Genomic DNA, 27,874 nt, shown 5'->3' on the forward strand with positions numbered 1-27,874 from the left:
TAAAATCCTAATTAGAGGGAAATATATACACTAATGAGGACATTTTCTCACCTATCTAGCAGGAAGTAGCTTAGAAGTTTTCTTATCAAACTCCATGCTGATTCTATTAAGAGACCAGCCAGTAGATCCCTTTAATGGGCTGCCCTTAGTGTTCATGGTGGATCCCTCTCAGTGGGTTAGGGAGAAGATAAGCCTACTTTAAAATTATTTGTGGACGGCTGGAGAGATGTCTTAGTGGTTAAGTGCTTGCCTATGAAGCCTAAGGACTCCTGTTCAAGGCTCGATTCCCCAGGACCCAAATTAGCCAGATGCACAAGGGGGCGCATGCGTCTGGAGTTCGTTTGCAGTGGCTGGAAGCCCTGGTGCGCCCATTCTCTCTCTCTCTATCTAGCTGCCTCTTTATCTCTGTGTCTGACACTCTCAAGAAAATAAATAAAAATGAACAAAAAAAATTATTTGTGGAAACTGCAAATCAAAAACCAAGTAATAGAATGGGGAAAAGTGCAAAGTAGACTGTTGAGAAAGGTGTTTTCTGGGTGGAGATACAGCCCTGTGATAGAAGGCTTGCCTAAGTGTGTGTAGGGCCCTGGGTTCTGTCCTCGACACTGAACGAAACAGAGTCCTTAGCAAGTAGGAGGTTTCTGTCGACAGGCAGGTAGGGTGGATGGTGGAGGATACACATGACCAGTTGTGTTAGATCTGTGGAGCAGCACAGGAAGTACTTTGTATATATACATATATATTATTCATTCATGAGACAGAGAGAGAGAGAGAATGGGATTGCCAGAGCCTTGAGCCACTGCAAAGGAACTCCAAACGCATGAACCTCATTGTGCAACAGGTTTACATGGGTTCTGGGGAATTGAACCGGGGTCCTTAGGCTTTGCAGGCAAGTGCCTTAATACTAAGCCATCTCTCCAGCCCTGTTTTCTTTAATATTTAAATGATGAGGTGGGAATTGCTCTTTAAATCAGATGGGGTTAGACACTTGGGGAAGAGGATTACATATTGTACTCATTCCTCTCCTCATTGTTATAAATCGGTGCATGGCACAAACAACTCAAGGAAGGAAGGGTTTATCTTGCCGATGGTTTAAGAAATGGCGCGGCTCCTCATGGGTGGGAAGGCATGGGGGCTGTCACATCGCTCCTGTGGTCTGGAAGCAGCAAGCAGACAGGAAGTGGGGCTGAGCTGTAAAATCTCAAGGCCTGTCTCCAGTGACCCACTTCCTCCAGGTAGGCACATTTCTTAAAGATTCCAAAACAGTGCCACTAGCTGGAGACCAAGTGTTCAAACACATGAGCCTATGGGGATATTTCACATTTAAATAGAAAAACACATTATCATAACGAGTCTGGCATGACGGAAGAAATACTGAAAAGATGAAGTTCAATTACGAAGCACACAAACTCCTCAGAGGGTGAAAAAGTATGCTACACGCAGCAAAAAACGACAAGAAATGGCTTCGCCAAAAGCATGGTTAAGGGCTGGAGAGATGGCTCAGTGGTTAAGGTGCTTGCCTGCAAAGCCTAAGGACCCACGTTCGACTCTCCAGATCCTACATAAGCCAGACACACAAGGAGACACAAGTGCTCAAGGTTTCACAGGATGGCACACATGTCTGGAGTTCCACTGCAGTGGCTGTAGGCCTTGGCACACCATTTCTCTCTTGCTCACTCTCTCTCTCCCCAAAAAGAAAAATGTAATTTAAAAAAGTATGGTCAATGGGCTGGAGAGATGGCTTAGCAGTTAAGCGCTTGCCTGTGAAGCCTAAGGACCCTGGTTTTAGGCTTGATTCCCCAGGACCCATGTTATCCAGATGCACAAGGGGGTGCATGCGTCTGGAGTTCGTTTGCAGTGGCTGGAAGCCCTGGCATGCCCATTCTCTCTCTCTCTCTCTCTCTCTCTCTCTCTGCCTCTTTCTCTCTCTGTCTGTCACTTTCAAAGAAATAAATAAAAATAAAAACAAAACATTTTTTTAAAGTATGGTCAAGCTGTGGACTACAAGCTGCATGTATCCAGGAAGAAGTGCCACTTTTTAAATAATATTTTTACTTCTTTATTTGCAAGGAGAAAGAGAGAGAGAGAATGGGCATGTCAGGGATTCTAGCCACTTGTGGTGGTTTGATTCAGTTGTCCTCCATAAATTTAGGTGTTCTGAATTCTTAGGTCCCCAGTTCGTGGCAGTTAGAGAATTGGATGGGTCTCCTGGAGGTGATGCATTGCTGGGGCAGGCTTATGGGTGTTCTAGCCAGCTTTCCCTTGCCAGTGTTTGGCACACTCCTCTGCTGCTGTTGTCTACCTGGTGTTGGCCAATAGGTGATGTCCACCCTCTGCTCATGCCATTGTTTTCCCTTGCCATCATGGAGTTTCTCCTCAAGTCCATAAGACAAAATAAGCTTTTTCCTCCCACAAGCAGCTCTTGTTTTTTTTTTTTTGTTTGTTTGTTTTGTTTTTGTTTTTGTTTTTTGCCAGCACTGTGTGCAGCTGACTGTAGCATCATTCCAAACAAATTCCAGATGCATGTGCTATCTTGTGCTTCATGTGGGTACTGGGGATCCAACCTGGGTCATTAGGTTTTGCAGGCAAGGGAGATCCTTAATCAGTGAACCATCTCTCCATCCCTGTTTTCTTTAATACTTAGATGAGGAGATGGGAATTGCTCTTTAAATCAGATTGCATTGGATGCTTGGGAAAGAGAATTGTTAGTGGGAAGCTCAAAAGCAGTGTGGCATGTCAACAGGATGCGGTCAGGGCCTCTGCTTTCCATTGTGAGGGCTTTGGGACCATAGTCTAGTCTCTTTTCTAACTCCCAACTCATATTTGAATTCTAGAAAATAAGGGTATTTTCAGAAAACAATTAAAGGTGAAGAGAACAAGGATTAGGGTGAAAGACTGGGGCTGAGCTTGTTTAGTCATGAACAGAGCACCCAGGGAAACTTCTCCATCACTGCACTGACTGTTCTATATTAGAACTCAGTGGCTGCCTCCTGCACTGAAGAGAGAGAGAGAGAGAGAGAGAGAGAGGGAGTCACAGAGTTTCTCCGGGTCCCCGCTACCTCACAGTAGGGATTCTGTGAAATGTCCACCCTTACATTAAACTCACATGCGCAGTTTATCTGAGGCTCAAATTTAGCTGGATGGCTTCCATTCCTATTTGCTGATCTTGACAATTCTATCCACAGGTCACTACATCATGAGTATTTCTAGAACAGGTTTTTAGGTCTTATGCTAAATGCACGTACCGTCTTACGTAAAAGCCAATGGATGATAGGACAGAGAACTTAGTTGATCTACAGCATGGAGGAAGGGACATTTTGGTGGGAATTAAAATCCAGTCTGAGGAAGGGGCTGATGGCTGGCAAGACTACTTTCTGGAGACGCCCAGGCATGAAGCACCACTCTTGGCCCGTGTTGTGTGAGAGCCTCTCGATTAGGCCATGGGCAGCGTGGCATCTGCTAAGCCCTCCCGAGATAGTGGGTAAGGACGGATGCTAAGCTCTGTCCTTACACAAAGATCAGCAATGATGTGTTCATTCAGAGCTGTTCTGATTTTCCTGAGCCCCGTGCCAGGAAGTAGCATGCAGTAGTTTACCCATATAGTGAGCTCCAGGCTCTCAAAGAAAGTAGAAGTTACCTTTAAAATGACAGCTGAGGGCTGGAGAGATGGCTTAGCGGTTAAGCGCTTGCCTGTGAAGCCTAAGGACCCCGGTTCAAGGCTCGGTTCTCCAGGTCCCACGTTAGCCAGATGCACAAGGGGGCACACGCGTCTGGAGTTCGTTTGCAGAGGCTGGAAGCCCTGGCGCGCCCATTCTCTCTCTCTCCCTCTATCTGTCTTTCTCCCTGTGTCTGTCGCTCTCAAATAAATAATGAACAAAAAAAAATATAAAAAAAAATGACAGCTGATGTTGATCTCTGGTCTCCACACACATGTGCACACATATGTGTGCACACACACACACAGCATGACAGCTGAAGTAATGCCCTCCTCTCCTAACTCCATTTGTTGGTGGAATAGAACAGCTGACCCTCTTGCCTTTCAGTTGCAAACTCCCTAATTCCCCAGGAGCCCCACATCTCTGATAATACTTTGCCAGGTCCCCAAAAGTGGCTCAGATATGTAAATAAGTTAACTGAAAACACTGTGCCCCTGAGCTGCTTCTTCGCTGGGAGCATTTTTTTCTGGTCTGAACCCCATCAGCCACAGGCTTAATAAAAAGGTCTCCCGGCTGGGGTGTGGCAGCGCACGCCTTTAATCCCAGCACTCACTCGGGAGGCAGAGGTAGGAGGATCACCGTGTGTTTGAGGCCACCTTGAGACTGCATAATGAATTCCAGGGCAGCTTGGCCGAGAGTGAAACCCTACCTTGAAAAAAAAAAAACAAAACAAAGGACTCCCAATTGGCTACAAAAGCATGATGGTTTGTAATTCTTTCCTGTGAATGGTAACGATACACGCGCGCGTGTGCGCGCGCACACACCCACACACACACAACAGTATGAAGAGTGGTTTGATTCCACATCGGGATGAGTTCTGGTGGTGTTTGTTCTCATGGGCTTACTTCACTTGACACAATGTAATTTGAGCATTATGCAATATATACACAAACATACATATCAGGTTGCACCCCATAATTTTGTATAATTATCGTGTGTCAATCCAAAATTAAAAAATGTAAAGAAAGAAGAAAGCTCTTGATTGGCATACAGAAATAAAGACCGGGTTGTTATAAATTCCCTGGCTTTATCAATGATGTACAGTGACCCCCAGACTCTTCGCTTAGTCTCCTAGAGGGTATAAGGTAGAAGAAAGTATGTGTACTTTTTCTGAGAACCCAAAAGAACCAAATAATCAGCAGCAGCATAGATCATGAATGCAGGTAAGTTTTAAAGAAAAACTCAGCTTTGGCATCTATCCACTCCCATGAGAAATAGTTTGCTGGAAGTAGGTCCCAGGAGTCAAATGGAATCCTATTTGAAACTTGCACTTGAAATCATTGTTCCAGTCACAGAGTCACAAACATTTGGAATAACCAGAAGGGTTGTGGGATCTTTCTCTCAACAGACCCAAAAGGTTGGCTACAATGAGGTGCCAGGTATCTCTTGCCCATGGCAGTGGTGCACAGCATCTAGTTATCCTTGGATGCAGAGCTATTCTCAGAGGGACTTTCTCATTCCATCTGTAATGTATTACCAGCTTCCACCAGTACTGCCAGCCCAGGATCTCACTGGATTGGACTGAGAGAAGGACTGAGTGGAATACCGACTGAAGACTTTGTATGCAGAAGGCACAGCCCTAAGTCATTATTACAAGTAATGATGAGTGAACCTCTATACATAGCAGGCGGGAGACATTCCACTCTGTTTTCCAGAATTGGGACCACCAGGAGATATATGACTTCAAGACATGCCCACTGAGAGTCAAATGCACATTGTGAATTCTTTGCCCATTTCCCATCACCAAGCTCCTCACCCACTCCGGGTTGCCAAGGCCGTGGCTCCCTCTCAGGAAGTCCCCTCACTGCCCCGTGGATGCTCAGCTGCAGCCCTCCCCACCCCCAGGATGACAATTACATAATTATGTTAAAAGCCTCTTTCCAGTGACTTGAGGTTGACAAGCAAGATTGCAATTCCAACTCAAGAGGCGGTTGTGAGGCGCACTAGGGCAAGGTGATGGGTGGAAAAGCCCAGAGGGAATAAAACGTTTACAACCGCGGGCCGCTGGGTGGGGGGTTGGGGTAGAGTTAGGGTAACTGGACCCCTGAAGGTTAAAAAGGGAAGGAAAATTTGCACTTGCTAGAAACCAAAGGATAACCGAATTCTTATCTCTCTTGCCTAGCTCCCCGAGACCTGGTTTTCTACAAACAAACAGGATCCCTCCTGGGTGGGAGATTTTTCCTAGGATTTAAACTGTGTGGTTGGTCACGTTCAGCCCAGAATCGGGTGTCAGGGCTAGCCTGTTCCTGAGATAGGCCCCAGCCCTAATCAACCAGCGGACCTCTGTTTCAGCTGAGCTGGAAGACAGCCCACCTTTATAAAGTTACAAATACCTTTTGCAAGGGAGGGCACACTCTCTGACCACATGGGAACTTCCAAGTGTGGGTGAGATTTTCCCCTGGGCGGGGCCTGGGCTCAGCCAGGAGGACCCCTAGCCCTTACTTCCACGTGGGATCTTCATCCCCTCCAGCTCCCCACAGGGCAGGAGCTCCTTGAACTTTTCTCTTTTCTCTCCATGCTTCCCCACCCCAGGCCCTCCACGTGGCTCTCTAGCCACACAGGTGCCTTTCCTTGGCTCTGTACTTCCCTCACTAAATATAACAATCTAATAATTATCCTTCTCAGCCTTCTTTTTTATTCAATTCTTTGACTCAAACTAGAAACGAACCTACGGTTTGGGGTGCAAGGACTTTCCTGGACCCTTAGCACCCCGTTATACCACCATTTCTCTGTCTACGCTGCTCCCAAACCAATGCATGACTGAAGGGTAAAGCTCTTTTCCAGCCAGGGTTACGGTGTGAGATCGCAGGGTTCACTGGGTTGGGTGTTCACCACGTGGGTGATCTTGGCATGGCGACCTGCTCGCGTTTGCTCGCAAGCATTCTGAGGACGGTAGGTTACAGCACAGTTGAAACAACCCCCGGGGAGCGGACCGAAGGGAAGCCAGCTTGGGCCACTTGGCCACCTTGACGTTCTCAAGGAGCCACAGGAGATGAAAGGTGAGCGCAGAGCAGTAATGACACCAGTGAGGACGTGGTCGCCATAAGGCACCTCACGTTTTGCTCTCAGCCTGAGGTCAAGATGGCCTGCTATTTGGTCTCTGCTTCACAGCAGGTGCTCACTGCAAAACTTCTGCTTTCGTAAGCATGCTGCCTTGTTCTTGCTAAAGACAATCGGGCGTGGAAGGGGCTGGCTGGGGATTTTGCAGAGCACTGTAAAGGAATGTGGTTTTCACCCTTAAAACCTCACCGTGAGCCAGGCGTGGCAGCGCACACCTTTAATCCCAGCACCCGGGAGGCAGAGGTAAGAGAGAGGATTGCCGTGAGTTCGAGGCCACCCTGAGACTAAAGAGTGATTTCCAGGTCAGCCTGAGCTACAGTGAGACCCTACCTTGAAAAACCAAAAAGAAAAAAAGAAAAGAAAAAAAACCCTGCTCACTGTGAAAGTAGGGCTGGGCTGCTCTCCTCCTTGCCATGAGGAGATGGTTGCCCACTGGCCGAATAAAAGACTCTCCTTTTTAAATTTTTATTCGGGTGGACTTCTGTTCATTTCTGGTCTGGGACTCACTACAATCTCATGCTCACAGATGCCTACCATATCCTGGAAAGCACATTTTTAAAGTCATGTGTGCGTGTTTGCACATGTGAGTGGAGGCACACGTGGGCATGCCATGGCCTTCGTGTGGCAGTCAGAGGACAGGCTTAAGCGTCTGTCCTGGTCTCCCACCTCCCCTGAGGCAGGGTGTCTCCTTGTCTGCCCGGGCTGCCCTCTTTCCATCTCCCTTCCATTCGTATAGATGCTGCGATCACAGGTACTCATGCCTACCAAATCTGGCTTTTATGTGGGTTCTAGGGAACTGAACTCACGTCCTCACTCATGTGGCAAGCATTTTATTCCACTGAACCATATCCCTAGCCCCTGAGAATTCACTGGTGTCTCTCAGATCACTGGGGAATGTAAGAAATAAACTTTTCTTTTTCTTTCTTTTTTTTGTTTGTTTTCTTTACAGATTTTATTTTTATTTATTAGAGATGAGAGAGAGAGAGAGAGAGAGAGAGAGAGAGAGAGAGAGAGAATAGGCATGCCAGGGCCTCTAGCCACTGCAAAAGAACTCCAGATACATGTGCCACCATGTGCATCTGGCTTACATGGGACCTGGAGAATCGAACCTGGGTCCTTAGAGTGCACAGGCAAGCGCCTTCACCCCTAAGCCATCTCTCCAGCCCATAAATAAGCTTTTTCTAATCCGTACTGTTTGGATTCTGAATCATTCCGAATTGTGTTTGACCCAGTGATGACTTCTAGGTGAAGGCTCAAGTTACACCAGGGTGACGATGCAGCTGTCCGGTGCTGAGAGCCTGCGTTGGCCTTGATTCTTCCTCTGCCTCCTCCGCTGGAAGCCTTCTAGGCCTTCTCAAAGCTCTACTGGACCCTAAGAGCTCTTCCCCAGCACAGCCTTCTCTCATTAGCAACCTGGAGTCACTCACTACCAAGCTGAGAGCTACGTTGCTCTTCAGTGTTTGAATACCGATTTGCATAACAAAGCAGGTGTACCAAGCGCCTCTTGCCCATTCAGGCTGCCCTGATTGGCAGAGAGAAAGGGATTTTGGACATAATTGGCCGCAATTAACTTGACGTGCTCTTAGAGGGATAAAAGGAAAAAAAAAAAAAGCAGAAAATTGCTCAATGCTTCCTGTCAAAGCCACCTCTGCCCCTCTCTATGTGTGAGAGTTTGCAGAGATGTCTGGGTGTGTCTTGTAAGGGCATGCGCTAGTGAATAACCTTGTATGTTTCCTGTGTATTTTTTCTTATTGTTGTTTTGTTGCTGTTGCTGTTTTTGTTCCCAGAGAGCAAGAAGAGACTCACTCCCGAAGAGATTTCTCTGCCCTGGAGGTCCTGAGCTGCAGTGTCCTTCATAACGCAATACTGTGAGCAGTCATGTTCAATTTGTACTTGAGGCCACTAGGAGACATCATTAAGAGTCACGGCATCATTTTTTCCTGTTTTCTGTACCAGGGAGCGCCCCAGCTCAACGTCTCTTTTGTAGCCAGTCCAAAAAAAGGCTGAGCCCCAGCTGCCTCAGGGGCTCCTGGCAAGGAGTCTTACAGAAGCCTTCCCAAGCTTACATGTTACTCAGAACATTCTGTGGTGCTAATGAGAAGCGGGAGATGTGTGAGGAAGTTTCACAGAATTAAGCATTTAGGAACTCCAACATCAAGGTGGTTTCTGGCCTTAAGTACTCAAGGTTTCCTTAATCACACGTACTTTGGAAACAGTAAATGTGGTTCTCACTTTATTTCTACCTCAGATGAGGGTCCCTCGATCGAGTTGATCTCTTCTGATTCTTTCCTTCCCCACCCACCCCCCTCTCTCTCTTCTTTTTCTCTAAAAGTGAAGCATCCTGAGAGTGGGCTCCATCCCTTGCTGGCTGGATTAGTACATGAATTACTTTCTGGAAGAGGGAAAACAGCCTTTTTTGGCATTCAGAACCTTGGTGTTGCAATCATCCAGTCAACATGCAAATGAAGTTCGGGAAAGGACATGGGGCTGTGGACAGGCGCAGATGAAGACAGGACCTGCCCGGCTCCAGAGGACCCTGGACCAGGTCTTCCAAGCTTCCTGTGTGTCACAGCTGTGCAGAGGGGTCGAGAGCAGACTCTGACACCAGGCCCAGAATCACTCCTTTGAGGATCTGAGAAGCCAGGCCAGAAAGGCTAGCTTAATTGGACTGGCAATATAGTATATGTTCACTAAAGAGTTTGATTATAAGGGCAGAGAAAAGTAAATGAATTTGGCAGTGGAAACCCCAGTGGCTTTCACCCAGCCAAGAGATTAAAATGAAAAAGAAAATAAATTAAAATTGAGGGCTGGAGAGATGGCTTAGCAGTTAAGGCACTTGCCTGCAAAACACAAGGGTCAAGGTGCCACCCCCCAGGACCCACGTTAGCCAGAAGCACAAGGTGGCGCGTGCGTCTGGAGTTCGTTTGTAGTGGCTGGAGGCCCTGGTGCACCCATTCCCTTTATATATACGTATGTATGTATGTATCTGCTTCTCTCTCTCAAACCAATAATTAATAATAATAATAATTGAATTCCACTTTGATGGCTGCTGTATTTCTTGTTCTTTTCTCACTCTCAGGGGCAGGGGGCGGGCAGGGCGGTGGTGACAGACGAAGGGATTCGGGAGGAAAGTTGACATGGCCGTGGTGTGGCGCTGGCTCCTTGCCAGGGAGCTCACAGGGTCCCCATGGATGCCTCATTGAGATGAATGGCCCTCTTGGTGGAGCTGATAACTCCTTCACTGCACCCCCATCTTTGTGCTCTGAGCGTCACAGCCTGGCCAGGAGGCCCAGGATAAGGTTAACCTGAAAAGGACCTCTTTCTAGTAACTTCCCCACAAAGCACCTTTCAGCTGGGTCTTCTGGTTGCCTCCCTGCATAACACGTGCCCTTGACCCCTGGGCTTTTCTTCCTGATTGGGGGTACAGTCCTATCTGGTAACAAAGGTCTCCGAGTGGATGTGCCAGCTGCACTCTGCTGTGCTCCGCTGCTTCTCCGGCTGAGCTGCTGTCCGGCACACACGTGCCCATCATCAGTGGAACCTGTCGTTTTCGAGTGGGGACCTAAAGATCCCAATCTTCCTGCTTCTGACTCCTGCGGAAACTGAAGCTACTTCCACCACCACGAACTTGCTTGCTTCATTCCTGTGGTTCTCGGGGATCTGACTGGCCTGGAGCCAGTGCCCCTAGCAATTATGAATGAATGCTCCCAGCGGCATGAACAGGGCAGGATTGAAATACACGAGGGAGGAAAGGTCTGTGACCAGAGCGTTTACAGCCTGTGAGCAGCTTGTCTACGATTCTTATGACCCATGCTGGAAAGGGAATCTCAACATGGAATTGCTCAACCAAATGCCTGGGCCTCGCCCATCTCAGGCAGTTCTCTAGCTTTCACTGGCCCCTGCTTATGCCCAGGTAGGCAGAATGGCTCCCAAATACAACAAGTGACACACAGTTCGCAGGGAACCTTTGCCACTCTTGCCACCATTACAGCTGGGTCATCTGGAGGGCAGCAAGGCTGAGACACCCACAACTAAAGCCAGAGCTATCCTAGGCCCCAACTTCCACTGTGGGTACAATCCTGGCATCTCCAAAACCTGATTCATTCTGGGCTTCATGCCTTTGGCCACATGTAAATTTTCATGCTGCATTAATCTGTCTCAAAGGATTAGAACTTAGTTGCACAGACGCAAAACCCTAATTCTCAATACACTCTCAACCCACAAGTCAAGTTTGAGTAAGCATATAAAATCTCATCTCTTGGCTGGAGGTTTGGCTTAGCGGTTAAGGCATTCGCCTGCATAGCCAAAGGACCCAGGTTTGATTCCCCAGGAACTACGTAAGCCAGATGCACAAGGTGGTGATGCATCTGGAGCTCGTTTGTAGTGGCTGGAGGCCCTGACACGCCTATTCCTTCTGTCTCACTCTTTCTGTCTCCGACTCTCTCAAACTAAAACAGCAACAAAAAAAACTTTAAAATCTCATTTCCTAGAACTAAAACCCTTATTGTTAATTTTTGTTTTCAATCAAAGAAAGGGGGTTAGAGAACTATCTTCATTTGCTCTTCATATAAATACACTTAAGAGTGAAAAAACTGTCTGCTAAATGGAGGAGATCTTTTCTCTGAGAACCAGAAACTTGTTTGTTCAGAGTCCAAATGCCGTGTGATGTCCCAGAACAACTTGTTTTTCCCAACCTGGAGGAGACATACTGGATGGGCCAAGCCCTGGACACACTCAGTGAGCCCGGTACTTCAACGTGGGGTTCCCAGCTGCTCTAGAACTCCAGGAGCTTCAAGCGCAGTAAGCCGCCATGCTATGGACTTCGGCTTTTGTCCGTGAAAATTGTTAGCTGCTTGGTTTGCAACTGTGAATGCCTGCTCATGCGTGTTTGCAGTGATGTTTAAACACCTGGCTTCAGAAGGCCTCCGGCCATCAAATACCACGCACAAGGATATCTTTCTAAACAGTAACCACCGATCTGACTTGTGTAGGGTCTCCATGCTTTTTCACCCATCTTTTCCTATTTCTCCTTCTTTTCCACTACAGCCTCCTTCTCCTCTTCCTTTTCTCCTCCCTTCCTCCCTCCCTCATGGCTTCCCTCTTTCTTTCTCTTTTTTCTTCTCCTCTCATCTGTTCTCCATCTCTCTCATCTTCCTTCTCACTCCTTCCTTCTCTGATTTTATTTTATTTCACAAGATGATGGCTTTAGCTAATACCAGTAGAATGAAACAAAGCCTTTTTCTTTCCCAGGTAAGAAAGACAAGTGGGATCTACTCTGTAAAACTTATGTTCTTGTGCATATAAAATATATCTTCCGAGCCAGGCGCGGCGTGCACGCCTCTAATCCCAGAACTCGGCAGACCTTGGAGGATCGCTGTGAGTTCGAGGCCACCCTGAGACTACATAGTGGATTCCAGGTCAGCCTGGGCTAGAGTGAGACCCTACCTTCAAAAGAAATAAATACAGAAATACAGAAAGAAAGGAAGGAAGAGAGAAAGAAAGAAAGAAAATGTATCTTCCTTATACTGTGATAGCCTAGCCATCCTGTGGGCTTTATGTAGTTTGGGGGGTTAGATAAATGGACACACACATGTACATGTTGAGAGGGGGGTACAGTTAGAGTGACTGGACCCCTGAAGGTAAAAAGGGCAAGAAAATTTGCACTTTCTAGAAATCAAAGATGATCTGACTTCTTATCTCTCTTCCCTAGTTCTCCAGAGCCGTTTTTGTTTTTTTTAATTTTATTTATTTGAAAGTGACAGAGAGAGAAAGAGGGAGAGAGAGAGAGAGAAAGAGAGAGAGAGAGAGAGAGAATGGGCATGTCAGGGCCTCCAGCCACTGCAAACGAACTCCAGATGTGTGCGCCCCCTTGTGCATCTGGCTAACGTGGGTCCTGGGGAATCGAGCCTTGAACCGGGGTCCTTAGGCTTCACAGGCAAGCGCTTAACTGCTAAGCCATCTCTCCAGCCCTCCAGACCTGTTTTTCCACAAACAACCAGGACCCCTCCTGGGAGGGAGGCCTTTCATGGGAATTAAACACTGTCATTGGTAGAACTTGGTGCCAGGGCTAAACTCTTCCTGAGCAAGCTCCTAGCCCCAACCAACCATCAGGCCCTCTGGTTCACTTGCGGCAGAAGACTGCCCTCCACTATAGGGTTATAAATACCTTCACAAGGGGAAGGCAGGCTCTCTGATCACTTGAGAACTTTCAGCTATGAGTGAGTTGTTCCCTCTGCTGGGCCTAGACTGACTTGGCCCAGGCCCAGTGGAGAGGGCCTTGGCCCAGGCCCAGCCAGGAGGGCCCCTAGCCCTTACTCTCCACATGGGCTCTTTATCCCTTCTACCTCCCCACATGGCAGGAGCTCCTTGAACTTTCTTTACTCTCGGTTCTTTCCACAATTTTTTCCAGACCCTCTACGTGGAATCTCTAGCCATATGGGTGCCTTCCCTTGGCACTGTATCTCCCTCAATAAATACAATAATTAAATAATTATCCTTCGCAGTCTTTTTGTTTATTCAATTCTTTGATTAAAATTAGAAGTGAACCTAGGGTATGGGGTTCAAGGACTTTCTTGGACCCCTAGCATCCCGTTACAGTGTAAGTAAGATAATCAATTGTCTGCCTTTGATAAAAAAACAAGTGACCTGTCCTTGATCATCAAGTGGCATTTCCTCCAGGTCTGTAATATGAACTGCCCATTACAACCCAGAGCAGGAAAACAGCACGCTGATAATATTTTTCTCATGAAGGAACTATATTCACAACAATCTTCTAGTGCATGCCTTCAATCCTCTTTAACACTGACATCACAAGAGGCCTTAGAGAAAGTTGTGTGCACGTCACACATTGAGAAATGACATTAATCAGGCTTAGGGACAACATCATGACATTTAGGTTCCTTCCCAGCACCTTAAAATTAACCAGCAGGAAGCAACTCTCTCTGCTTGTAACACACGTCTCTGAAGATCTCCAGTGCCATGTTCGTTCTAGGCTGCTGTGGGTTGAATGTGAAATGTACCTGATAAACTCACGTGTTTGAACACTGGATTAGCTGATTACCGGCAGATGGTGCTTCTTGCAAAAGGTGTGAGTCACTGGAGGTGGGCTTTGAGGTCTTATAGACAGCCCAACCCTACTTCATGCTCATGTGCTGATTTCTGAGTGTGGACACATTGCTGGGCCTTCCTGGTTATCAAGAAAAAGGATCCCCTGGGACTCTCAAGCAAAATTAACCTTTCCTTCTTTAAGGGCATTTGGCCAAAGTCATGAGTGAAATAACTAATACCTAGGAAAAGGAGGACTGAATGGGAACAGGGCCATTTCAGAAGGAGTGGACTCTGTAGCCAGGTGTGAGGATTTTGAGACAAAGAATAGAAGTCCTGGCCAGGCGTGGGGGCGCACGCCTTTAATCCCAGCGCTGGGGAGGCAGGGGTAGGAGGATTGCTGTTAGTTCGAGGCCAGCCTGAGACTACACAGTGAATCCCAGGTCAGCCAGAGCTGGAGTGAGACCCTACCTCAAAAAAACAAAACAGAAAAAGAATAGAAGACCTGAAGTTCAAGTGTGCAATGGCCCAAAGCTCAAGCTACAGACAATGACACAAAGATGCCATGGCAGGGACTGTGGTGGTTTGAATGCAAAGGCCACGCCCCTCCCATAGCCTTTGGGTGTTTTTAACTAACATTAAGCTTCCTACTTGGTCTCCAGTAGGTGGAGCCCTGCTGTAGAAGAGGTGTGTCACTGGGGTCAGACCTTGAGTTCCGCCCTAGGGTGTGTAGAAAGCCAGTTTGAGCTCTAACTGTTCTATGCAGATGGTGTTGGTCTCTCTCTGTGCTGTGGATGCTAGAGTGAGCCAGCATGATGGTGCTCCCCTGGAAGCTGTAAGCCTGAAATAAGCCCTTTCCTCCCAGGAGCTGCTTCTGGTCAGATGTTTGTCACAGCAACCAGAAGAGAACCGCAACAGTAAGCCCAGGTCGAGGGTCCTCTCACACAGTTTGGAAGGCTGTGAGCTCCAAACCTGACCTGTTAGCTAGGCTGGGCTCCCTCTCAAGGTCCAGGGAGAGTCCACTGCTCGCCTCTCCCAGCTTCTGGCAGCTCCATGCAATCCGATGTCTCCATCCCTTCAGTGGCCGCATCATCATCTTCACATGGTCTTCCCCTCTGTCTTTTCTCCTCTTCCCTGCCAAGTTGCCCTGCCTTTTGCTTAGAAAGACATCTGTCATCAGACTTTACATCTAGACCTATAAGTCAGAATGGATTTCAACCTTGAGATCTTAACCTAGTCTTTTTCCAAAATGATGCCAACACTCCAAACTCAAGGTTGGGATGTGCATATCTCTCTCAACCTACTAAGCGGTCCTCACTGGGATGTTAGAGCACAGAGGTAAAGTATCTCATGTGAGAGGTCATGGGCAAAAGCAGGTGGTCACTTGGGGGTGAAGATGTATAAAAGGAAGGGACAATTTCAAGAGCCCCTCTAGGAATGAATGTGGGGTCCATCTGATGCCTGGAACTTAACCGTGTGGTTGGCTACATCCAGTTTCAGTGAAGATGGACACAGGAATTACGACTCAAGGATGCCTTTTGGGGGATATAGTAGAGCCAGGTTTAAATAAAACCAGCAAAGAAGTGGTAGTGGGAACTAACTCTGAAGGACAGGCACAAATGCTCCAAGACCCAAGGTCTACTCTGGACCCACTTGGGCAGCAGTCCCCCTGGCAGGAATGAAGGGTACTCGTAGGCTGACAGTCCATGTACAGCATTTGATTGGCTCTAATCAACTAAGGAAATAAAGGCCAGAGGTTCCTTTCTTCACCACATGTATTCTGAGTCTTCTATAGTCTGCTCCCAGGATTTCAGGATTTTTACTCTCCTACCATTTTCACCAGACCTGTTCTTGATCAGCTGTCTTTATTTATTTATTTATTTTTGGTTTTTTCGAGGTAGGGTCTCACTGTAGCCCAGGCTGAACTGGAATTCACTATGGAGTGCCAGGGTGGCTTCAAACTCACAGCAATCCTCCTACCTCTGCCTCCCGAGTGCTGGGATTAAAGGCGTATGACACCATGCCCGGCTATTTATTTATTTTTTGAGGTAGGGCCTCACTCTAGCCTAGGGTGACCTATAATTCACGATGTAGTCTCAGGGTGGTCTCGAATTCATGTAGATCCTCCTTCCGCTGCCTCTTGAGTACTGGGACTAGAGATGTGCTCCAACATGCCCAGCTGGTTTTATTTATTTATTTTATTGAGAACATACTTTGGGATTAGCAAGATGGATTAGCAGTTAAGGCATCTGCCTGAAAAACCAATGGACCTAGTTTCGATTCCCCAGGACCCACGTATGCCATATGCACAAGATGGCACATGTATCTGGAGTTCATTTGCAGTGGCTGGAAGCCCTGGACGTCCCATTCTCTCTCTCTCTCTCCTTCTCTCTCCCTCTGTCTGACTCTGTCTCTCTCAAATTAAAAAAGAAAAACGGAAAAAGAACGTACTTTGCATGGACAGATTATGTTCATCTATTTCCTTCTCCCTGTCCCCATTCCACTGGGGACTCTCCTCAATGGGGTTGTTGGTATTTCCCATGGGTTATGTGTTGTTGGAGCAGCACTCAGCTATTGGGGGGAGGCAATGCCTCTGGGCATTATTTCCCAACCTGTAGGGTCTCACCCTAGCCCAGGCTGACCTGAAATTAGTCTCAAGCTGGCCTCAAACTCACAGCGATCCTCCTACCTCGGCCTCTCAAGTGCTGGGATTAAAGTCTGTGCCACCACACCTGACACATTGTCTTCCCAGGATACACCTGTGCATGAATCAAACCCTGCCATTTTTCTGCACTGCATAGATGTCCAACCTGAGCCTTCATTTCTGGTCCCCTGGCTTGTTAGACATGCTGGCTGCCTCCCCTTATTAAGCTATTTTCAGCCCCGTATTCTGTGATGTAACAAAGATGGTCTTGGCCAGGACCAGGAGACGACAGATCGGATTTGAGTTAGCTGTCTCCTGCTGGCTTTCTGCCCAAAGTTAATCGGGCAGGGAACATACATTTGCAGAATGGGAACCATGGCCCCATTTCCACACACGCTCAATGGCCATCCAATTGTTTATTTAGCCCCATAAATATGCGTGTCACAGACTGGTTTTCATCTGGAATCCATATTTGCTTATTTATTTGCACGTTGATATAAAAGTCATACCCTGATGTTGAGAGGTCCACTTTATGTTCTCTACTAGAGTACTACGGACTGGATCATTTATAAAGAAAAGAAATTTGTTTCTTATAGTCCTGGAGGCTGGGAAGTTCAAGGGCATGGCACTGGCACCTGGCAATGACTCTTGCTGCATCAAGAGGCATCGCATAGTGGAGAAGCTGAAGACGGAAGCAGGAAGAAGGTGTGAGCAAAAGGTTGAGGAAACTGAACTGGCATTTATAACAAAGCCAGGCCTGTGATAACTAACCCACTTCCAAGACGGCGACATGAATCCATTCCCAAGGCCGGAGCACTCATGACCTAATTACCTCTTAATACTGCTGGCATGTCACTTAATTTCAACATGGCTTTGGCAGAGGACATTTAAACCATTACACCTGCCTACATCTCCCACAAGATGCTCTCCAGACCCCACTGAACTTCTTAGTAACACAGACAAGTCATCTGTCTGGAAAAGCCACAGGATCCTTCCTCCTGGATATGCTGCACGGCATCCTGGCTGTCCCCCCAGCATTCCAGGCAGGGCGGAGGCTCTAGCAAAATGGGCGAACGCAAGCCCACCCACTATGCAGGCAGGGACAGCTGCCCTCTTTGAAGATTTCCCAGAATTCCCTCGGGAAAGGGACCACAAAATGGAGTTTTGGTGTGTTACGGCTGTGGTAGAAATACACAAAGCAGAAAGTAGCCTTGTACCCCAGAGCCTGTTGCCATCCGCCGTCTCTAACCTCTCTGGTTCCCTTCAATCAGACCTCATTCCCATAAATGACTCTTCTTTCCCCCCAAAAACATCGCCACTTTTTACTACCCAACAATGTCTTAGAGGTCAAGGTCACTCTAAGCTCAGGCTAAAATCAATCTGAAAGCCATTAGCTTGCCCAGGCACTGTAAATCCCTGTTACTGTCTCTTTAAAAGCAATGCCCCAAGACATTGGTCAAGAGAAGTATAAATGATAGAATATTGTTTAATTGTTAGGGATCCATTCATTAGATAACACAGTTAGTACAGGAAGAAGGATGTCACTTGTTAAGCATTGATAAAGGATATGGGATTGACTAGCAAAATCACCATGATCTAAGTTTGTATTATACTGTTGGGGTGGGGGGTTGATAAAGGCAAGTTACTTAACCTCTGAACTTCAGTTGCCTAATCTACAAATAAACGTATCAATAGCACCATTACATAAAATAATCTACGTAATGTATTTGGAACTATGTCTAGTTTAAAGAGCTGAAAAAAAATCATTGTGGGTGTTTCATCAATCATAACAATGGTAACCTTTATGAGAACTATCAATAGCAGTTACAGCATCATGTCCAGCACAAAATATCGGGTTAAAGTTCAATCAAAACACAATGAGTGGGGAGCCGGGCATGGTGGCGCATGCCTTTAATCCCAGCACTTGGAAGGCAGAGGTAGGAGGATCACCGTGAGTTCAAGGCCACCCTGAGACTCCATAGTGAATTCCAGGTCAGCCTGGGCTAGAGTGAGACCCTACCTCAAAACCCTCCCCCCCAAAAAAATAATGAGCGGGGAAGGGATTAAACAGGAAGCAAGAATTAGGGTCCAGCAGGGCTGTCAGTACTGACGATGGTGGTTTGAATGTGAAATGGACCCCACGGTTCCGTCACCTGAGTCCTTGGCTCAGGTGCTGGTGGTGCCCTTAGAGAAGACTGTGGAGTCTTTAGGAGGGGGAGCCTTGCTAGAGGAAGTGGGTCACTGGGGGCGGCGATGCCGGCATTTCTTAGCTCAGCTCTACTTCCTCTTAGTTCTGGGCTTCCGGAGCAGAGGCAAGGGGCGTCATCTCCCAGTCCTGCCCCCGTGACTTCCCTGCTGAGACAGTGTGCGAAAAGAAACCCTGCCTTCTTTACGTTGTTTTGCCAGGTATTTTGTCACAGCAATGAGGAAAGAAATATACCTTACTTTCTTTTTTTCTTTTTTAGCCCCTGTCTTAACTTTATTTACAAGGGAAAGATCCCAGGAGACAGGCTTTTCAAGTCAACCATACAGACACTTCAGCTTTGTCCTGTGTCACTTCATAATGCATGATTTTAGGGGACATTGCTCAGCGTCCCAGAATTGTACATCTTCATGGGAATAATGACACCTGGATGAGAGATTACACAAAGATGTGACATGGATAATGTACCCAGCAAGCATGCACCTGGCAGAGCTCTTTGCCCTTCATACTCTGTCCGGCAGCTAGCGCAATGGGACATCAATCTGGACAGGTGAGAATTCTAAGCATAAGTGCTGTGGACCCTCTGTCAGGAGAAAAGGTGCCACTAGCCATTCTGACACCCCCTTGCCACTGGAAGACCTGAAACAATGTGCCACAGGGCTGTGAGAACTTGTGCCACATTTGGTTAAGTCATGTAGTGAAATAATTCTGCATTTGCTGTAAAGTGCCTGGAAAATGGAAGCCATCCAGCAAAAGTAGGCTTTCATGGAAATTTAGGTCTAAACATTTTGGTTATCTATCTATCTATCTATCTATCTATCTATCTATCTATCTATCTATCTATCTAACTATCTATCTATCTATCTCTCTATCTATTTATCTGACAGAGAGAAAGAGGGGGAGAGAGGGAGAGACAGAAAGAGTGAGAGAGAGAGACCGAATGGGTGTGCCAGGGCCTCCAGCCTCTGCAAATGAACTCCAGACATATGTGCCACCTTGTGCATCTGGCTTATGTGGGTCCTGGGGAATCAAACTTGGGTCCTTTGGCTTTGCAGGCAAGCACCTTAACTGCTAAGCCATCTCTTCAGCCCCATGGTTATCTATCTTAACATCAATGAAATCTCAGTATATCTTTTTTTTTTCTGTCACAGATTAAACACAATTTTTTTTTAAAAAAAGAGCTATACATCTAATGGCCATAAATATCTTTCCATCACCACTCTGAGATACTCATTACCACTTGATTTGAATTATATGGAAGATATGTCACCCATGATAGTCCTCAAAAGCTCAGGAAACCTTCTTTATTGTAAATGTTACTTTCTTTGATGAGAATGTAACTGCATCAGAAAAACAATGTTCAAAACCATCTCATTTCTATTCTGAACAGTATTGTTTCGATGTCTGGATTATTTTTCTTGCTTTCCTAATTCAGAGAATGTCCTTCTCATGTATTGAGAAGTCACAAGATTTTTGTTTTCTCTAGGTGTTTTGGAGTCAAACTAATATGAATTTTGACATTTTAAGCACACTTTCAAAATACTCCCCTTCTGATTTGTGAAACTGTTTCTGACACTAATATGCAGTCATAGGTCATTAGTTAACTTACATATCTTCTATAATTACGCAAATTATGTTGACACTTTCTGGAAGGATGCTTATATTTTCCTATTTTGTCATTCATGAGGTTCTGAAACACACTGGATAGCCATTTTCAACCATTTACAAATGCAGCAGCTTTCCAAGGTTCCACGCTGTGCTGTGGCTTTAGCTGTGATCAGAGTCCACCGCTGCTGCAGGCGGCGCTTAGTACATGTGCTCTCGCTTCCCTTACTGCTGATTTTGTTTATTCTGTCTTAATGATGAGCAAGTTATGATCACTGAACGCAGAGCTCACAGTCAGACAGAGGGAGATAGCATTAGGTCTGCGAATTATTTCAACAGAACGTGGAAGTCCGGTGTGGTGATAGAGGCAGGAGTAATTGCCATGGCAGAGGAAAGACTTGGCTGCCCAGATGAATCAAGGAGAGCCACATAATGGTGGCGACCTCTAATCCATCTTAAAGTTTCAGTAGGAGTTTGATGAATGAGAATGAGGAGGAGAACCTTACAGAAAGATGCATGGAGAGAAGCCAGACAGGAAAGTTGAAGAGTTGAGGTGGCTTAGGATATAGGATGCCTTGGCCAGAGATTTTAGAGAGCGGAGGTCATTTGTAAAGGGTGTGGAAACCACATCCAAGCAGAGGAAAACACAGTCGTGTTTGCTACAGACAAAAGAACTGGTGGGTTGAAGAGATGGCTTAGCTGTTAAGGCATTTGCCTGCAAAGCTAAAGGACTGAAGTTTGATTCCTCAGAACCCACGTAAGCCAGATGCACAAGGGGCACACGCGTCTGGAGTTCGTTTGCAGTGGCTAGAGGCCCTGGCATGCCCATTCTCTCTGTAGCTCTTTTCTCTGTCTCTCTCTCTCTGCTTGGAAAAAAAAAAAAATAGAGCTGGTGAGGTTGAACTTTTCAGAACTCAAGCAGCCTACTGTGGAAGACAGAAAGATGCAGTTGGCTCTGCTGTAAGTAGCTTCAGGTGATCTGTGCTTTCAACGTATAGAGAGATGGGAAGGAGAAACAATTCCCCTTCCATCGCAACTGTGTTTGGTCCAAAAACAAATGCATTCCACCTGCGGCTGGGAGGCCCGTGAAGGTTTGTGAAAGATAAATACATTGTCGAGAGATGTTTTTAGTCATTTCAAAATTGTAATAAATATGTTAGATCCCCCAACATAACAGCAGCGAGTCCACAAAAGGGTTGTGGCTCACGACATTACTGCCACGTTGATGCACAGTGATGCCATCTTGCCAAACTCTGCTCTTCCAACGCTTGGGGAATGGCTCTCCCGTATCGTACGATTTCTGAATCAGACCAGGGTGAGATGTCCCGCCATCTTTTACATGGGCGCACAATCTGTGACATGTTGGTCATATCCTGACGTGAACACATGGCCTGTTGTACCTCTGAAAAATCTCCAGATAGGAGCATGGCCCCTGAAGCTCCTGCCTCACCACTGACTTAAGGAAGGCATGGTCCGCCTTCGCTAAATCCCACCCCAGTGTTGAAACCTGAGGAACCAGTTATGCTTAGTCCCAGACCTGCTCCAGAAGTAAGTCAACCCAAGGTGAAGGTGGCGGTGCGGTCTTAGCAGGGGATGAGTGGAGGATGTGTAAATCAATTTCTAGTTAGGATCCTAATAACAGAGGAAGTTGATGGGACTATACGACAAAGGCTTAAAAATGGGTTAAAAGCGGATTACGTAACAGGTGGATAAATATATGAATAAATGTATAGCAAGTCATGAGTGAGGTGATGAAGTGAAATCTTAAGAAGTGAGACATCAGTACCAGAAAGAGTGCTTTCAATTAAAGAATGAAAATAAAGCGACGAGGAAGAATAGTCAGAGAAAGAGATAATGCTGCCTGGCGTGGTGGCGCACGCCTTTAATCCCAGCACTGGGGAGGCAGAGGTGGGAGGATCACCGTGAGTTCGAGGCCACCCTGAGACTACATAGTAAATTCTAGGTCAGCCTGGGCTAGAGTGAGACCCTACCTCGAAAAACAAAACAAAAAGGAGGTAATTAATATAGTGAAACACACATAAAATTCTCTCAGTAAACAGCTTCTCTTCCTTAACGCTTTTGAATATTCTAGATGAATATTCAGCGAAGGGTGAAAGGGGAAATTGGACCTTGAGCCTCCAAAGAAAGCACCATCTCCTTAGGGTTTTACCCTCAAAACCTCCCAGCCATGTGATCATGCATCACCTACTGGTATGGGCACATCTGTCTGTATCTCATGGCTTCGTCCACAGTGGCAGTGACAAGTTCTAAATCTTAAGGAAAAACAAAAAGCCGAAAATTTGCTGCAAATGCAAAGCTGCCGAAATGCTTTTGGTCCCGAGTCTTCCCAGACCCTTCCCTGAAGGCAGCCCCTGTAAGTCAGAGACTGTCCCAGTTGTCCCATTCCTGGGGGTGTGGCGGGGGGGCAACCCTGCTATGGGAGCTAAGGGGCTTTCAGACCAACCTACAGAAACACACACATGTAGGACGCATTTTGTACTCCACCCAGATAAGGTGGAAACAAGCAGATACCTCCCTTCCATCCTCCATTGCAAGGCCTGTATGGATACCCAAAATTGGTTCATGTGTGTGTGTTGGGGGTGGGGGAGGCGGTGCAACACACTCATCAGCGCCACACAGGGGTGATCATCACACTACCCAGCACTTTACTTCTCTTTAAGACACAATGTTGCACAGCCTCCTTCTCAGCCCCAGAGCACACGGGGGTGCACAGGAACAAAGGCGAGCCCACAGCCAAGCAGCACTGGGAGGAAAATTGTGCTCGCGAGGCTCTCCCCCCTTGATAGAGGTGCACAGAGGCAGCTCTCTAATCACACCGCACACAGGCAGCCCTGGGCCTGGGGCGGGGGCACCCCATCGCATCTCACAAGGACAGCCATGTACTCAGAGGGCAGCAGGGCATACCAAGACCCTTATTTGCAGCCCAGGGAGCCCTCGCGACAGCCTTTTACAGATCAGAAAGCAAGCACAAAGTCACATTATTTCAGTAGGGAAACCGACCTCTACGCCTGAGTCCTAATTGAAGAAAACATAAGAGAGAACTGCTGGTTGTGATCATTTAGAAAATGAACTGGTTCGCATGAATTTTGGCTCAGAAAGGGATCAAGGGAATGGGGTGGGGGGGAGAAGGTTTCACATAGGTTTCTTACCTTTTTGTCACTCAGGCCAGAAACCTGGTCCACGTATTCCTCTTGGATCATGAAGGCAGCTAAGTTGGCAGTGTAGCTGGCCAGGAAAATCACAGCGAAGAAGGCCCACACAGAAACCATGATCTTGGAGGTGGTCCCCTTGGGGTTCTGCACAGGGACGGAGTTGTTAAACACCAGACCCCAGAGTAACCAAATCGCTTTGCCGATGGTGAAGGATGGGCCACCTGGCTCTGGTATGATAAAAAGACAAAGAGAGAAAGGTAAGCCAGAATGAATGGGCCTATACCAGTCTAGGACACAGGTCTGGAAAGTTCCTGCTAAGTGTAAAAAATAAATAAAATTTTTTTTTTAAAAAAAACAACCTCAATTAAGCACTTTTATAAATAGTTTTTTATTCTAGAGTTTGGGTTTCTTTTCTGGAAGCCTAAGGAAAGAAAAAGAAGAAAGTCTAAACAAATATAGCCAGGGCCCTGGGAGGGTGGAGTTCTGTCTCCAATTCCTAGTTCTCCCTCTTTTATATATAAAACCATTGTGACCAAATGATGCCAATTATCCCAGTATGGTCACACTTGGGCCATTATTCTCATTTTTTCTTAACTTTTACACTTGTAACTACCTAGGAAGTATTTCAACTTCCAAAACAGCAAGAATTCTGCGAAGTCTTTATTTTTTCCCCCGCCATTGTTGTAAACTTCCAAGTCCAGTCACACAAATGCTGAGCAAATGTAAATACACTTCTGACTCTTATTTTTTAAGCTTCCAGCACCTGTAGCAACTGCTGTGGTTTGAACATAAAATATGTCCCAAGGCCTAATGGGTTTTGGATTCTTGGCCGCTGGCCGGCGCCAGCTTGATAACGTTGTGAGGCCTTTGGGAAGTGGAGACTTGCTGGAGGAAGAGGAGGCTCGTTGGGGGACCGGGGTTCAGTGTGATATAGCCCAGCTCCAAGCCCAGTGGCTAAAGTATTATCTCCTGCAAGGATGTGCTAAGACTTCTTGAATCTTTAAACGTGGGGGAAAAAATCCTTCTTTTTTTTCCCTTGTAAATTGCTTCTGAGCGGGTGTTTTGTCCCAGCAATGGCAAGGCAGCTGCAATAGCAACCAATATTTCAGAGACATCCTTGACCCCCCCCTGCACCTTCCAAGGCCAACCCTCTCAGCTGCCAAGGAAGCCCACGGAGGAGGTCACCGATCCCGGGTCTCTCCTCCTGCATCAAGGAGTGAAACGTACTTGTTATTGACAGCTGGCCCTCTGCCTGATCTTTACCCCCTATCAGGACTCCTGCTTATGGGGCATGGTGACGCCCCTGCTGTCCCTGACTAGAGAGGGTAAGAGCCTGTGTGGTGCATGACTCCACACCGTCCCTCCACGGCAGAAGCGAACATCTGCCCGTGCGGTTTTACAACACATTAACACAGGTCTTACGATGCTAGCTGTGATCCGGGCAGCATCTGCTCAGTCACCAGGGGGCTGCGCACCTTGAACCACACACACACACACGCACGCACGCACGCACGCACGCACGCACACATCTGCGCGTGAGAACCCAGCTCCGCACAACAGACGTGGAACTCACAAGCTGTTCGCAAGTCAGTTCTGTAAGCTGAAAAACGCTCTAAGGAGACTGAAGGTTGAGAGGGAGCATCGTGTTGGATTCCTTTGCGAAGTGGGCCATCTGAGGATAGGGTCAATGTGGGCTCTTGCTATGAGTCCGTGAATCTGCATTTTATCTCCCTGTTTCCTATTTTCCCCAGGCGGAAAAGGCAGTCCACGCTAACAGTCCACGCTAACGTTTGATCTTGATAGTACTGACCTACATCTCCATTCCTGTGAACTCTCAGACAGCCTGTTTCTTGTTCATGCCCCTCCTGCTGGGGTTTTACAGGCCATTGTTTCTAGGTGGACTTTAACTATTTCCGTGGTTACTTTAAGTGGGAAGCTACTCACCATACCAGTCTGTAGAGACTTGCTGAATCCCGCCCCAGAAAACACAACTGAATATAAAAACAGGCCTCTATGAGGAGGTCTGCTGGTGCAGAGGAGTTCATAATCTTCCCAAAGCCCAAGGAGCACATTTACCAAACCGAGGCTACCTGACGACAAGCCCAGAGATTCTCGTTATGCCAACAATGGATGGCCTTACTTCCTCTGCCGCCACTAACGCAACATAACCACAATTTTGGGACATAAAGAGTTTAAGCCCCACCCTAGATTAAGTAAGACAGGAAATGAGATCCAAGTACCTTTGTCTTTTTTTTTTTTTTTAGTTGACTTTTATTTATTTACCAGAGAGGCGGAGAGAGAATGGGTGTGCCAGGGCCTCTAGCCACACTGCAAACTTCAGATGCATGTGCCGCCATGTGCATCTATCTGGCTTACATGGGTTCTGGGGAACTGAACCTGGGTCCTTAGGCTTCGCAAGCAAGTTAGTGCCTTTACCTCTAAGCCATCTCTCCAGCCCTACCCTTGTCTTTTAAGTGCCCCACAAGCAATTCTTGTTGGTCGCTAAAATTAAGAATCTTTTGGGCTGGAGAGATGGCTTAGCGGTTAAGCGCTTGCCTGTGAAGCCTAAGGACCCCGGTTCGAGGCTCGGTTCCCCAGGTCCCACGTTAGCCAGATGCACAAGGGGGTGCACGCGTCTGGAGTTCGTTTGCAGAGGCTAGAAGCCCTGGCACGCCCATTCTCTCTCTCTCCCTCTATCTGTCTTTCTCTCTGTGTCTGTCGCTCTCAAATAAATAAATAAATTTTTTTTTTTTTAAAAAGAATCTTTCCTCTTAGTGATGTAAATTCAGAACATCTCCCATGCTAGAAGGAGAAGATTTAGAGAAAGTAGCATACGTATTAATCTTGGAGTTTTTAGGAAGTTTTGGAAGTGCTATGTACTCAAATTCCTCTGTTCTAGAATGGCTCCTGCAGAAATCTAACAAACTGTTAAGAAGTGTAGATGCTTCGGATGGGCACTTTCCCCTTCTTTCTGTCTACCTACCCAAGGAATTGGACCCCTTCATTATTAGCTATCAAGGAGAACTAGGCTTTCCTGTCTATTTCATTTCAAACCTGCACCTGCTGAATTGCCGGGCAAGGGGCTCGAGCCAGGGCCACATGCTTGCCGACCTCCCACTTCAGCCGTGATCCTTTGGCTGTGGGCGGCCAACAGCCACAGCCATCTGCATGGACACTGGGACAACTTACCTTTTTCTTCTTCCTCCTCCTCTTCCTCCTCCTTCTTTCCTTCTTCCTTCCTTCCTTCCTTTCTCTCCCTCTCTCTTTCTTTCAAGACAGTGTTTCACTCTAGCCCAGGCTGACCTGGACCTCACTCTATAATCCCAGGCTGGCCTCAAGCTCATAGCAGCCCTCCTACCTCTGCCTCCCAAGGGCTGGAATTAAAGGCATGTGCCACCATGCTGGGCTTCCTACCTTTTTTTTTTCTTTCTTTTTTTTTTTTTTTTTCCAGTTAGGGTCTCACTCTGGTCCAGGCTGAGCTGGAATTAACTATGGAGTCTCAGGGTGGCCTTGAACTCACAGCGATCCTCCTACCTCTGCCTCCTGAGTGCTGGGATTAAAGGCATGCGCCACCACGCCCGGCCCTTTTTGTTTTATTTTGATTTTTTTTGCCTAACTCTTAGTACGTGTTTTTATTCCTCCTTGGTCCACACATCTGCTTCAAGTGATTGCCCACAGACTCTGGTCATCAAAATAGTTTCCTGAGATCTGTTGATGTGACTCATCCATCCTGTCTTCTCTCATTTATCCAGGGCTAAAGCTGGGCTTGAGGATAGTGTGAACCACAACCGGACATGGAGATTCAAATTATTGTCTTCACTGGAGGGTTTCTGGAAAGCGACCAGGCTGATGACCTGAAGTGTGCATGCTCCCACTGCCGACCGCTCCAGCGGCCTTACCTCTGCCGTCGGCGAGGCACCTGTTATAACCCACGGGGCTGAAGTACTCAAAGACGAAGACAGCCACGGCCGAGACGATGAGGAGCATCACGAACATCATCACCCACACATCAGCGCTGAACGGCTCTGCGGGGGGGGGGAGAGAAACAGCGCGCGGTCAACACAGAGGACAGGCGGCGCGGGCTCGGGGTTGCCCAGCGCGGAGCCAGGGCCTGGGCTGGAAAGACCGCGGACAGGCTCAAGGGACTCCGTGCCCCAGATGGGCATGTGGACACTGTTCTGAACTGCCTCGGTTCTACGCGGCCACACAGCCAAGTGGGGACCCCCAGAACTCTTCCCCACTGCTTGCAAACCTTACAGCCAAATTCTTAACAAATGTAGCTACTGCTTTAAGCTTTTTATTTTATTTTATTTGTTTGAGAGTGGGAGGGAGACAGAAAGAGAGAGAGAATGGGAGCGCCAGGGCCTTCAGCTATTGCAAGTGAACTCCAGACACATGTGCCACCTTGTGCACCTGGCATACGTGGGTC

At 47.2% G+C, this 27,874-nt stretch overlaps 1 protein-coding gene across 5 annotated transcripts in view; it reads right to left on the reverse strand.

The window, feature by feature from the left end:
• Positions 1–27,874, reverse strand: part of Grin2b (glutamate ionotropic receptor NMDA type subunit 2B) — a 632,026-nt gene that overhangs the window by 37,125 nt on the left and 567,027 nt on the right. For all 5 annotated transcript variants that reach the window (XM_045139704.1, XM_045139703.1, XM_045139702.1 and 2 more), the window contains 2 exons: positions 27,345–27,470; positions 23,443–23,672 (listed from right to left, as the gene is read on the reverse strand). In XM_045139704.1, the coding sequence (XP_044995639.1) occupies positions 23,443–23,672; positions 27,345–27,470 (356 nt within the window). The remainder of the gene's footprint in view (positions 1–23,442; positions 23,673–27,344; positions 27,471–27,874) is intronic.

The sequence above is a fragment of the Jaculus jaculus genome, chromosome 23, assembly GCF_020740685.1.
Source record: "Jaculus jaculus isolate mJacJac1 chromosome 23, mJacJac1.mat.Y.cur, whole genome shotgun sequence".
NCBI lineage: Eukaryota > Metazoa > Chordata > Mammalia > Rodentia > Dipodidae > Jaculus > Jaculus jaculus.